The sequence below is a fragment of the Cydia splendana genome, chromosome 25 (genome assembly GCF_910591565.1).
Source record: "Cydia splendana chromosome 25, ilCydSple1.2, whole genome shotgun sequence".
Taxonomy (NCBI): domain Eukaryota; kingdom Metazoa; phylum Arthropoda; class Insecta; order Lepidoptera; family Tortricidae; genus Cydia; species Cydia splendana.
The window spans coordinates 6332594-6347290 of record NC_085984.1 but is presented as its reverse complement, the minus strand read 5'-3'; the positions used below and the strand labels follow the sequence as shown (position 1 = coordinate 6347290).

At 39.7% G+C, this 14697-nt stretch overlaps 2 protein-coding genes across 2 annotated transcripts in view; one reads left to right on the top strand and one right to left on the bottom strand.

Annotated features, from left to right (window-relative positions):
- Window positions 1-14697, bottom strand: part of LOC134802776 (glucose-6-phosphatase 2) — a 227751-nt gene that overhangs the window by 82043 nt on the left and 131011 nt on the right. The window lies entirely within an intron of this gene.
- Window positions 1-14697, top strand: part of LOC134802858 (diacylglycerol kinase 1) — a 227034-nt gene that overhangs the window by 194197 nt on the left and 18140 nt on the right. The window contains exons 4-10 of the mRNA XM_063775594.1: window positions 6177-6250; window positions 8310-8421; window positions 8597-8711; window positions 11950-12114; window positions 13311-13433; window positions 14028-14152; window positions 14288-14364. Coding sequence (XP_063631664.1) covers window positions 6177-6250; window positions 8310-8421; window positions 8597-8711; window positions 11950-12114; window positions 13311-13433; window positions 14028-14152; window positions 14288-14364 — 791 coding nt within the window. The remainder of the gene's footprint in view (window positions 1-6176; window positions 6251-8309; window positions 8422-8596; window positions 8712-11949; window positions 12115-13310; window positions 13434-14027; window positions 14153-14287; window positions 14365-14697) is intronic.

Genomic DNA, 14697 nt, shown 5'->3' with positions numbered 1-14697 from the left:
TCAACATTCTTCCTTAATCTACTATGTAAAGTGTAGGTACTAACAGCAACACACTTACCTGACTAATCGTTAGGTCTTATCTCAAAGCAACGAGGTTCCAAATTGGTCAAAAAACTGTGACGTATTAAGGTACCGCGTTTGTACCAAGTCAAACAACTGCGTATATAATTGTACAATAACTTTTTAACACAATTAATCGAGAATTAGATGGTGAAAGTCGAGACAATATTATATTTAACACTTTCCACCTTGAGGTGGGGTCGGGGAACTTTCACTTTATGTTAACTAATTTCAGGAAAGCCAAGTACTACTCCACTCTCCAGTACGCATTTTTACTTAAATAAATAACTAACGTCACAGAAATTCTATACTCTGTAACCTTAGTAAGTATCTAAAGTGGTCCACTGATTAACAGTCCGCCGGACGGTATCGGCCTGTCAGTTTTGACAAAATTTTGACAGTTCCGAACAACTGACAGGCCGATTACCGTCCGGTGGACTGTTAATCAGTGGGCCCCTTAAATAAGAGTAAACAAACAAATTGTAAATTTTTCGGGTAGTTATAACATTTATTGGTTAACCAACCAAATACAAAACCGCCTGGATCAGTCACTGAACGGCCCCAATTTCACCACGGTGACAGGTGCGACAATTGTAAAATCACTGTTGCTGACGTCACAGGCATCCATGGGCTACGGTTACCACTTACCATCGGGCGGGCCGTATTCCTGTTTGCCACCATCATTGTATTATTTAAAAAAACTTTATTATATCGGAAAAAACAGATATTTCTTTTGCGTAGTTTCTGACAATTGTCAAGATTTAGAAGAATTGTAGGTAATTCTTGACAGGTAATGAGTTATATGTCGGAATTTCGTGACAATTGTAGTGTTTCTTGTGACAATTGTCATAAACTTAGCAAGAGAAATATCTGTTTTTTTTCGATATAATAAAGTTTTTTCTAATAATACAATGATGGTGGCAAACAGGAATACGGCCCGCCCAATGGTAAGCGGTAACCGTAGCCCATGGATGCCTGTGACGTCAGCAACAGTGATGTTTTACAATTGTCGCACCTGTCACCGTGGTGAAATTGGAGCCTGACTTTAACCTACATTATTTGATCATGTCATGTTATCTACCCTCAACTGGCTTAAGGAGCCATTTGAGGGTAGATTGTGTTTACTTTTATTTAAATACCTAAAGATACAGAGTATAGGTACAGTCGAGTGCGAAAATATGGGTGTAGACAACTTACTCAAAAATATGTTGATAATTATTTTTTAAGTACATATTTTTGAGGTGATTTGTGCACCCATATTTTTACACTTGACTCTCTAAATGCTGATAACTTCACTTTTTTTTTCTTTGGTGCATAATATCTTATCTATTTCAGTTTATGACTTGAGATAAATTATTTTAAACTAATTTACTAACGCGGTAACGCAGCGAGTGTGATGGGCACCTTTGCGCCGGGGGTAGCGCGGGGAGGCCTGTTTCAGTAGTTTTTATACGTATACCTTGTTTTATTTTAGATATTGGTATATTATTTAGGGTTGTTTGTTTTATTTTGTATTATTAATAGATATTTAGTTCATAATTTATTTATTTGTCTTTTTACTGTCTTTTATATGTGCATTCTTAAACATGTACTAATGGGACTGCAAAAGCAATCAAACTATGTTGAATTTAAATTAGTTTATACTTAGAAACTAACCTCTCTAGAGATTAGTATTGATTTGACGCAAAATACCTACAATATTGATACGGGTACGGGCAACTATTGTATACAGGGTAATACCGCGACATGAGAAGGACCGATCCTACGCATTCAGTGAAATGTTAATGGATCGTTCACTATCATATTATTATTTAATTTTAACAATAACACAATTTGCTTTTTTTTAATTTTTAGTTTTTTTTGTATTTCTCTACTATCATGGTCGTCATATATCTAAGTAAAAAAGATAAAACCTGTATAACCCTTACGGCAGCATAACAAATCGACGCTTAAGAATCAATACTGTCTAACTAACATTTTTGACGTTTTTTAGGGTTCCGTACCTCAAAAGGAAAAAACGGAACCCTTATAGGATCACTCGTGCGTCTGTCTGTCTGTCTGTCTGTCTGTCTGTCTGTCTGTCTGTCCGTCTGTCACAGCCGATTTTCTCCGGAACTACTGGACCAATCAAGTTGAAATTTGGTACACATATGTAAGTTTGTGACCCGAATACGGACATGTAACGTAAACAAATGAATTTTAAACATGGGGGCCACTTTTGGGGGATAAATGAAAAAATAAAAAAAAACATTTTTCAAACTATATCATGTTACATATCAAATGAAAGAGCTTATTGTAAGGATTTCAAATATTTTTTTTTTATAATTTTCGAATCAACAGTTTAGAAGTTATTCAAGAAAATAGGCAAAAAATGACCATTCCCCCCCCCTTATCTCCGAAACTACTAGGTCTAAAATTTTGAAAAAAATACATAAAATAGGTCTATACCTATAGATGACAGGAAAACCTATTAGAAATGTACAGTCAAGCGTGAGTCGGACTTAATTACAGTTTTTAATCCGACCCCTACGGATTTTTTAAAGAGATTTCACTCACGTTTCACATAAAAAATACATTGTTAACAGTGCCGGATTACTTAGAGTAGTAGTTTTCTTAGAGTAATTGGTGATAATTTTCTGATAAGATAATCATTTTAAATATTTAACGGTCTTACCTACTTACGAGTAATTGTAAGGTCAAATTAAAAATAATGTTTAAAAAAAATGTTAAATTGAGAGCTAGCTTAAAGTTTTTTGTACTCGTCGACTTTAATGGTTGAATTAATAAAGACTTTGTAACCAATAAGCAAAACAAGCACGTGCTTACGGCACCACGTTCAGGGAGGGCACCAAAATGGCAGGTTGAAAAAGGTGAACAAATTTTAAAATTAGGGACAGACACATCGTTTTTACCACACGATTTTTTTAGCTGTCCAAAAGCTAATTTGCAAAAATAATGGCGCGTAATTCTTTGGGAAACAATCGGTAGCAGTAGAAGAGTCGTGATTACATGCATAGATTCGATTTCAACCCACTCTTTTGCGGTTCGGCGTTAGGTCTTATGCGAGGCCTTCTGCCTTACGGCAAAGTTGATCTTCTGCCTTAATTACACTTGGGCGTGGATCCAAATCCAAGCTTTCCTCTTTCGCAGCTGGGCCTACTGCCTTTCTCACACTTCGCCAATTCAATTCCAAGCTCTCTGCTTTCTTGCATATTTTATGCATGAAAACAACCTCGCTGAGACCCTTAAATATCGAGCCCTATGCGAAGCTAGGCTGATAGAAAACTGTCCCATCCCTTCTCTATATGAAATCCTGGATTCGCGCCTGGTCTGGCGCGCTCGCGTTTTCAATTACTTTATAAGGTATGATAAAGGTGACATTCGGGTGGCGACTGCAGCAACATTACTCTGTTGCAACGTTACTGCTGCAGTACTGTCAACTTCCGTGATAAAATGATGTGACTGATTTCCATACTAAAAGTCAAAATGTACAACTGTCTATCATATTGCGTTTTTATATCGAAACATTTCCGCGCTCGCTTCGCTCGCGTTTCTATTACTTTCTACGCTATGATAAAGGTGACATTCGGGTGGCGACTGCAACAGCATTAGGTACTCTGTTGCAACATTACTGCTGCGGCACTGTCAATTTTCGTGATAAAATGATGTGACTGATTTCCATTCTCAGCTGTAATGCGGCAATGAACTTCTCTCAATTTACCAAAAAATCAATGTAATCTTGATGACCCTAGGGAGAGGGGGCACCTAGAAATGCTTAGGGCATCAAAATATCTTAATCCGACACTGATTGTTAAAAATTGTGTAATATACGGAACCCTTGGAACGCGAGTCCGACTCGCACTTGGCCGGTTTTTACCTTTTAATGCAGTTAGGTGAAGAAAATAATAACGAATAGCATGCCATAATTGTCTTAATTTTAAATTATTTGTTACTTAGACAGTATTGATTCTTAGCGTCGAAATGTTGGTCAGTTTGAGGAGTTGGTACATCCTACAGTTTAATTTTGTGGTCTTACAGGACACACCCTGTATACGTAATTGAAACTGAGGTCAAGACAAATATAAACTTAGCTAGAAGATTAATTATGCTTCATATACCTATTTAATGACTAGTACGCGGTTCTATAAACGCTTCTGCCGTCGGGGTTTACTAAAAGATGACTCACGTTAGACCGAGCCGTGTCCGGGCCGGAGCTTCCAGAAGCACTACCACCAGTTTTAACATTGACATATTCACTCACGTTTAAGTAACTTACTTTCTATGCATCTCGCTCGTACTCGCATATTAGTGCAAGCGAGATGTATAGAAAGTAATTTACGTAGACGCGAGTTAATCTGTCAATGTCAAAACTGGTGGTAGCCGTACTGGGCTTACTTTTCTGTGACATGACAAGTGATCACTTCGCTTTCCATACCCAACTCTTGCCCCTTTTTATACCCAACCAAATTTTTACTGGGTATGCTACGAACTCTCTCGGGATAAGGCGTAATGTTAATGTAATGTCTGCTACATCTAAAATATTAAGGGGAGAGTCAAACTGCTTAGACTTGGTGGCGAAAACAACTACCTTTTTAGGGTTCCGTACCCAAAGGGTAAAACGGGACCCTATTACTAAGACTTCGCTGTCCGTCCGTCCGTCCGTCCGTCCGTCCGTCCGTCTGTCACCAGGCTGTATCTCACGAACCGTGATAGCTAGACAGTTGAAATTTTCACAGATGATGTACTTCTGTTGCCGCTATAACAACAAATACTAAAAACAGAATAAAATAAAGATTTAAATGGGGCTCCCATACAACAAACGTGATTTTTGACCAAAGTTAAGCAACGTCGGGAGTGGTCAGTACTTGGATGGGTGACCGTTTTTTTTTGCTTTTTTTTTGTTTTTGTTATTTTGCATTATGGTACGGAACCCTTCGTGCGCGAGTCCGACTCGCACTTGCCCGGTTTTTTTGTTCCCGACAACTACCTACGTTGTCGTACCCATCGCCTCCTAGATAATGGAACCTGTCACACGACTGCACACCAGTACTCTCCAATTGTCCGTTCCCGGACACTCCTTAATATTTTTTTATCTTTTGCACCTGACTGCGACTTGTTTGCCGACCAAAGTCATAAACTTTTTAAAGATTTTAATTTAACGTTTTTGCGAATCAAACATGCAATAGGTAGTATTAATCGCTTTATTATTACATACTTAATTTTGCAGTGCATTGGTGTTAGCTGTAATGCTGTAAAATTTTATTTCAATAAATATCAATAGAAAACGATGCGCCAGTAGCTCCGGCTCGGACACGGCCCGGTCTAACGTGAGTCATCCTTAACTGTGACACAGAATAAATAATAGTACTAGGTACAGAAGACTCTCTCTAACAAAACGCGTCTGTTACGATCAGCACAGATATGGCCGAACGGATGTACTTTTAGCTACCTGTAGCAAAGCGACGAAATCGCGGAGTGAGCCACGCCTGACTGTGATAAAAACGGGGGAGTTGAGCCTATTCATTAAGGAGGGATTGGCCTTTTTTACCGCCGCAAAACCTTGGCATTACATTTAGAGTCATACGAAGGAATTGAATTTAGGCTCTCATTTCAAAACAACATCTCTAAATAACATAAAATTGACATGATATTTTTGTTTAAAAGCACCTACATAAGATAAACGTACTAGCACTCGACATGCTAAATTCCCAATAGATGACACTTTGCTGTCACCTCTGTTGACAATGACTTAAGTTTCAAGATGACATGTACTGGGACCGCGTCGAGCACCAGTACGTTTACCTTAAGTATGTAGTTTTCTCAAAAAATCTAGGTGGTGATGATGGTGATAGTTTCGAATTAAAAATTTAAATCTTTTTAACAAGCCAAAACAAATTTAACAAGCCCATGGTTGACTGGCAGAGAATGCTTTTCTGGCATTAAGTCTTTCATGTATTGCGCAATAATGTTTACATAAATACAACAATCGTGATTACTTTGCCGTTTTATGCGTAGTGGTACGGAACCCTTTGTGCGTGAGTCCGAGTCGCACTTGGCCGGTTTTTAGGAGGATGGTGATGATGATAGTAACTAAACGTGTTTTCTGTTTGTTGCAGGACATTGACTTCGAAGGGTTCCGCTGGTTCCTGGACAACTTCCTCGAGTGCTCAGCTCCAGATGAACTGTCCAGGTAATTCTACCAAATCCATTGACATATCTAAGGACGGGCCTTACGGGCAATAATAATGGGGCCAGTACTGTGTCACGCACACGAATTCGAGCCAATCGTGCAGTATAAAGCCACAACCCGATTGGTTGATGAGTTCGCATCACGCGCGCCATTGGTCGCAACTAGTTGCGTTAGACTGCACGATTGGCTCGAATTCGTGAGTGACACCATTGAACTAGCACCATTCTTAGTGCCCGTAAGGCTCGTCCTTAGATATATGTCAATGACATGGCTTTGTATGATTCACTAGACTTATATCGACCGGGATATGGACAGTGATTACCTTTTGTATTGTTTTCGAGCTCTCGATATTTCGACGCAGCTACATAATCTTGTTCACGGGTAACTGAAGATAACGAGCCATACGGCGCGATTCAGGAAATGAATTAGAGATTCACTAGATATGAAATAGTAAAGATATGTGACGTTCCACGGCAGAAGGTACCTTATGGTGGCTGGCGCTTACGCTATTATTAAGCCGCTCCAATATTCAGCCGGGGAAATGGTACCTTTTGTCGTGAAACGTCACATATCTTTACTATTTCATATCTAGTGAATGTCTAATTCATTTTCCGAATCGCGCCGATAGATAGCGGGTGGGAGGTAGGTAAATCACGGTCCATATATCCCGGTCGATATAAGTCTAGCCTAAAAATATAATTATGATTCGACAAACCCATTTATCAGTAGGATAAGCTGCGAAATCAAATTTTGGGTGGGAGAAAGAAGCTTCACGCTTGCATAGTACTTCAATTGAAGAGAATATAATTCAAATACCTACATAATATATCTAGAGTTGAACCAAGAAAAGTCTGCACCGATTTTGATAGCACACGCAGTGTAAGTGTTATTTCAAACGTCAAACTTCTATGACATTATGTTGGGTTAATACCGGGTTGATGATGAAAACTAATACTTGTACCAATATTTTAACTTTATTCATTTGTTACAAACATAATAACAACCAATTTAGAATAAAATATTCAAGACGTCTTCACTCTAACTTGTAAGTACTCGAACTGGCCACTTGTCACAGCCATACCGGCCTTTTTATAACAATTCAAAATGGCGGGAATCAGTAATTAGTATGAGTCAATTGATACTCTTTTATAAGCTGATCATATATAAAAGTAAGAATGATCAAAATATAAGCGATTAATAAATAATGATCCTGATAAGCTAAGCTAAGCCTAGTGTTGGGGATCACTGTACTTCACCTATGTAACATCCAAACTATGATAAATATGTTTTTTTTAGGGTTCCGTACCCAAAGGGTAAAACGGGACCCTATTACTAAGACTTCGCTGTCCGTCCGTCCGTCCGTCCGTCCGTCCGTCCGTCTGTCACCAGGCTGTATCTCACGAACCGTGATAGCTAGACAGTTGAAATTTTCACAGATGATGTATTTCTGTTGCCGCTATAACAACAAATACTAAAAACAGAATAAAATAAAGATTTAAATGGGGCTCCCATACAACAAACGTGATTTTTGACCAAAGTTAAGCAACGTCGGGAGTGGTCAGTACTTGGATGGGTGACCGTTTTTTTTTTGCTTTTTTTTCGTTTTTTTTTTTTGCATTATGGTACGGAACCCTTCGTGCGCGAGTCCGACTCGCACTTGCCCGGTTTTTTTTTAAATTTGATATATAAATAACACTTGCACTGCGGGTGCTATCAAAATCGTTGCAGACTTATATTGGTCTAACTCTATGTCCATAATTATTAAAGAACTATAAATTCAAATATTCAATTGCAAACATTGAATTATAAATTATAAATTAACGGCCCGATTCGAACTTTAAGATACGTCAATTAATAGATCTATAAACGATATGGATTAGATATGTCAGTGTCAAATGTGATGTTTCTTCAAACAAAAACGTCACTTTTGACACTGACACAGTGACACATCTAATCCATATCGTTTCTAGATCTATTAATTGACGTATCTTAAAGTTCGAATCGGGCAGTCAGACTCATCATAGTAGTACCTAAGTAGTAAATAAATGCATTATTTCAGGCATTTATTCCTGTCATTTGTCCGGCGCGACCGTCGGCCGGCGCTCCGGGAAATGGCCGCCGCCAGTTCAGCCGCCGCGTGCGCCGCTGTCACTGCGCATGGAGATCATCAGGTGAGTGAGTGAGACACAGTTATACATCTGTCTCTGTCTCCGGGAAATAGACATTCAAGATAGCAACCCAGCAGAAAGGCACAAGACATTAAGACCTCCTCCCATGTTTGTTTTACACGTTATCTTCACATTTTTAAAGTTTCTTGAAAATATCTAAAAGGTGATGTGTTGACAGACGAAGCACACCCTGGCCTCGAAGATCCATGGGCTAGCTGAACGTCTTCAGCAGCTCGGCAAGGGCTCTGGAGACTCTGTGGATGGCAGTGACAAGGGATCTCGGAGTCGCACTGGTGAGTCCCGTCATAGCCTAAAAGGTAAAAGCAACAGCTGAAAAAAAAAGGTCAATGTGGCTCATTCCGTCTTAGGGGCTATTCCGTCCACTAGCGTTTTTCTCGAACAACGAACAACATTGATAATTTCGTCGACAAAGCAGCGATTGCTTTTAGTTTCAGCAATCAAAAGCAAATGGTTTTTTTTCCTAAGATTGAAAATCACCGAAATATACGCTCGGAATAGTCCCTATGACGGAATTAGCCACATTGACCTTAAATAAAAAAATTTAACCGCTTCGGGTAAAAATCAAACTCACGACTTTGCATCAAAAATTTGATTGGCTCACCTTCTTTATTAAATAAGAGAAATAAATTAAAGGAAAATGGTACAAAATTACCTAATTAAATAAGCACCCGCTTTAAGTAAAAAAAAATTGGTGACTTCCCTTCCTAAATCAATCTGTGAGTCAAAAGGACTCTGCAAAATTTCGCTCTAAAACCCCTCTCACCCCAAATACGAGGCACTACGGGGTGAGGTGGGTTTTCCTCTTTATCGTCAAAGTTATGAAATGGAACTACCCAAAATAAAATAAAAACTAAAATACAAACGTCCGGAACACTTATTATTGACGACCGGTCTGGCCTAGTGGGTAATGACCCTGCCTATGAAGCCGATGGTCCCGGGTTCGAATCCTGGTAAGGGCATTTATTTGTATGATGATACAGATATTTGTTCCTGAGTCATGGTTGTTTTCTCTATGTATTTAAGTATTTATATATTATATATATCGTTGTCTGAGTACCCACAACACAAGCCTTCTTGAGCTTACCGTGGGGCTTAGTCAATTTGTGTAAGAATGTCTCTATAATAAAAAAATAAAAAAAATAAAAGGAAATTCCATCGTCATCATTTGCCGTAAGTCGTACTTTTAAGGCGTGTACACACTCCACTAATGAGTTCTGAGCTATAAATAGAATAACTGCATCTAAAGACTACACAAATCGATTTCCCCCTTAGGTAAACCTTGGTGCACCCACCCTTTCTGCCAGTGCATTTATTGATTCAGACTTTTACGCTGTATTGCATTATTGAAATTGGTCTCAATATGCAGGTAATGCGGAGGGATGAAGATGAAGGGTAATGTGACGAGAAAGCTAGGTATTATGAAATGTGGAGGGGGGTACGAGGAAGGGAAAACCGAAGAAAAGGTGGATGGACTGTGTGTGAGATGATATGAAACGAACGGAAGTGAATGATGAGATGACGGGCGACAAAGAGGTATGGAAGAGTAAGACATGCTGCGCCGACCCCAAGTGAATGGGACAAGGGTAAGAGAATGATGACGATGCATGATGAGTTGAAATAAGTACCGAAAGGTTGAAGGCTTGATGAAGCTAATTTGTATTATATTAAATAAAACCGGCACAAAGGGTTCCGTACCATAATGCAAAAAACGGCAAAAAAAAACTGTCACCCATCCAAGTACTGACTCCGCCCGACGTTGCTTAACTTCGGTCAAAAATCACCTTTGTTGTATGGGAGCCCCACTTAAATCTTTATTTTATTCTATTTTTAGTATTTGTTGTTATAGCGGCAACAGAAATACATCATCTGTGAAAATTTCAACTGTCTAGCTATCACGGTTCGTGAGATACAGCCTGGTGACAGACGGACGGACGGACGGACAGACGGACGGCCGGACGGACAGCGGAGTCTTAGTAATAGGGTCCCGTTTTACCCTTTGGGTACGGAACCCTAATAATAGGGTCCCGTTTTACCCTTTGGGTACGGAACCCTAAAAAGGAAAAATTTAATAATGTTAACTAGTTTCAGTCCCTAAATTCAGCTACCTTTTACTAGAAAGTTAGTGTGCAATTTTTTACCAACGGTCAGAGAAGTGGTAAATCTTGTTGAGATAAAATATGCAGTAAAATTAATGACAATAGAATAGAAAAACACACATAACTTTAAAAAAAATGCAATAAACGCAGTGAAAGAACAAATGAGTGAATGTGATTTAAACGCACGAAATTAGGAAGTTTCGGTCTATATACGTACAATCGCCATCAGATATGTCGGAGCGGCGGAGGTGGTCAAAATATCTGAACACGCACTCTAAAAGCCTTGATAATAAAGGCGTGTTCAGATATTTGTGAGCGCCTTGGCCGCTCCGAAATATTTGATGGCGACTGTAATTGTAGTTGATGGAAGAACTGTAATAGTTAGGTATAAAATATCTGGATCTGGAGCCAGAACTTTTTTACTACTTGGACCCACTTGGATTTTATTGCTCTACAGCGTACAGATTGGATTGGTCCACAGTAAAGGTTCATTCATATTTTCTCTCTTTAAAGTTATTGCTATTAAAAAATTCAGGCGCAAAAGAGTAATGTTATAAAATATCTAACCGATTAGGTACAAATTCTTTAAATCTTCATTTCTATACTTACATGTTGAATCGATTTGGAAAAAATATCTTTTAATATTAAATTCAAATATTTCAATGAACTCGTTCGGTTTGATTCGATATTTATTCGTAATCGCATCAGTGGTTCCGAATCCTGATTTTTCTCATTTCGTATTCGCGATGATCGAGAATATTATCGCGTTTAGCAATGTATGAACGATCTTTTTAAACGAAAAATTTCAATGGAATATTGAGAAATGAATTTAACGCGAGTTAAATAACCGCAATGAATTTTATTATGAAATACGAACACGTAGTTTAAAATATATATATGGACGATTTATATTATTTGGTTCGTTAGTGGTCATATAGAAGCATTCGCGGTCGTTTTCCACGCTGACGTTCTCTACTACTTATAATAATTATATCAACAGATTTTTGTTATAATGTATAAATTTTTGAATAGAATCAATGTCATCAATATTGGTGGTTATCTGATTTTAACGAGTAACGATAACACTGTAGTGTACAGTCACCTGCAATAATATGTTACACAAGGAAGGCCGCAAAAATATCTGATACAATCTTATTTGTAGGGCCATAAGAGCGTGTCACATATTTTTGCGGCCTTCGAAGAGTAACATATTATTGCAGGTGACTGTACAGATGTAGAGCATTATTGTTTTCCATCGTAATTTCACGGAAACGCTTCGTATTTGTCATGCTACTTCAGTAAACCTCTTCAGTACTTTTTGTACAGAGACTGACTGAAAAATCTATTCGACGACGTTTCCATGAAAATACGATGGAAAATAATTATACACTACAACTGTAGTCATTATTTTCAGGGAGCGTTCACCCCATGTTCACAGTGACCACGCACCCTTCATACTCCTCCCACGAGCTGTGCCTCGGGCGTACGGAGACCAGCCCCAGCCACAGTCAGATGTCCAGGAACTCCAGCAGAAAGAGCAGCAACTCCTTGAGGGTCAACCAGTCTACCAAGATCGAAGGTAACCGGACAAGTGCAAGTCGGACTCGCCCCCATGTTCACAGTGACCACGCACCCTTCGTACTCCTCGCACGAGCTGTGCCTCGGACGTACAGAGACCAGCCCCAGTCACAGCCAGATGTCCAGGAACTCCAGCAGAAAGAGCAGCAACTCCTTGAGGGTCAACCAGTCTACCACGATCGAAAGTAACCGGACAAGTGCAAGTCGGACTCGCCCCCATATTCACAGTGACCACGCACCCTTCATACTCCTCGCACGAGCTGTGTGTCGGGCGTACCGAGACCAGCCCCAGCCACAGTCAGATGTCCAGGAACTCCAGCAGAAAGAGCAGCAACTCCTTGAGGGTCAACCAGTCCACCAAGATGGAAGGTAACCGGACAAGTGCGAGTCGGACTCGCCCTCCACCCCATGTTCACAGTGACCACGCACCCTTCATACTCCTCGCATGAGCTGTGCCTCGGGCGTACGGAGACCAGCCCCAGTCACAGCCAGATGTCTAGGAACTCCAGCAGAAAGAGCAGCAACTCCTTGAGGGTCAACCAGTCTACCAAGATCGAAGGTAACAACCGGACAAGTGCAAGTCGGACTCGCCCTCCACCCCATGTTCACAGTGACCACGCACCCTTCATACTCCTTGCACGAGCTGTGCCTCGGGCGTACGGAGACCAGCCCCAGTCACAGCCAGATGTACAGGAATTCGAGCAGAAAGAGCAGCAACTCCTTGAGGGTCAACCAGTCTACTAAGATCGAAGGTAAAAACTGGACAAGTGCAAGTCGGACTCGCCCTCCGAAGATTCCGTACTTTTTAGTATTTGTTGTTACAGCGGCAACAGAAATACATAATCTGTGAAAATTTAGAATGTCTAGCTATCACGGTTCATGAGATGCAGCCTGGTGACAGAAAGACAGATAGACAGACCTTTGGGTACGGAACCCTAAATAAGACCCTAAAAAATTAGTGTATTGGAACGTTAGACATGAACCCGCTAGCTATTTCTTGCTTATAATTTAACAATTTGTTATTTAAATTTTTATTCTAGAATATTACATACCATTGGACATTAATGTAGGATTTGAATAGTATAGTTGTTTTTTTTTTCGTTGATTATTTCCCATATGTTTCCATAGTTGTCCCCTTGATTTACTGAACTACTGGTTCTTACCTTCATTCTTCTTGTGACCATTTTATGTTTCCAGATTTCAAGCATCTCATGCGACGGTCGTCGACCCTAGAAGTCCACACCGCCAGAGTCTCGTTGAAGGACATTGTGTGCTATCTGTCCCTGCTGGAAGCCGGGAGGCCTGAGGATAAGCTGGAGTGTGAGTATAAATGTCCAGGATAAACCAGTAGACCACCGGCTGCCTATGACATCTTTTATTTCAGTTTATAATTTATACACATATTAGTAGTGTGACTACTTGAAAACACAAATCAAAATATTTAATAAAATAATTTGATGGTTTCCTGGTGCCATGCATGAAACAAAACACCAATAGAATAACTTAGACAATAGTTATTTTTAGACAAAAGTTTCCATTTTATTTTTATAAATCGTATAGAACTATAAAGAGTAGGTAACTTGACCGTGACATCATTTGCTAGTGTATCATATAAATTCCAATAGTGGCAAATCGATTTGACAGTTTGAAAAAGAAACTGATTTGACTATAGATCGACCGCTTAAATGAGTCCTCGCCTGCGCGGTACGGGGGCGACGGGGTAGGACCGTGCGGGGGCGGGGAAGGTGCGGGCGGCAGGCATACTGCGCCCGCAGCTTCCCCGCCACCCTTAGTCGTCCTACCCCGTCGCCCCCGTACCGCGCAGGCGAGGTCTCAGTTAAGCGGTCGGTCTATAGTCTATCATTTTCAAGTCTTTCATATAAACTCATGCTTGACTCATGTGTCATATTCTAGTCATGTTCCGGCTATACGACACGGATGGCAACGGGGTCCTGGACACCAACGAGATGGATTGCATTGTCAACCAGATGATGACTGTGGCTGACTACTTGGGCTGGGAGACGTCTGAATTAAAACCGGTGAGACACGCTTTTAGGCACTTCAGGTAGGTACATTCTGCAGAATTGAAAATAAGACAAATGAGGGTATTTTCTTGTCAATAACATTTGACTTTATCCCCGTTCGTTGTTAATAAAAGTATTTCTATTTGTCAGATTCTACAAGACATGATGGTGGAAATAGACTACGACGCTGATGGAACTGTGTCGCTGGATGAATGGAAAAGAGGAGGGTATGTCAAAAATAACTTCAGGATATATTTTCTCCAGTACCTATAAGGCTGTATCTTTAGGTAATTAAATAAAAGTAAACATAATTTACCCTGAAATGGCTCCTTAAGCCAGTTGAGGGTAGATGAAAACATTACATGATCAAATAATGTAGGTTAAAGTCAGGTCGTTCAGTGACTGATCCAGGCGGTTTTGTATTTGGTTGGTTAACCAATAAATATTATAACTACCCGAAAATGTACAAATTATTTTTTTACTTTTATTTAAATACCTACCTATTAAGATACAGAGTATAATGGCCACAATCATCCACTCATGCATAATAATTATTGTAA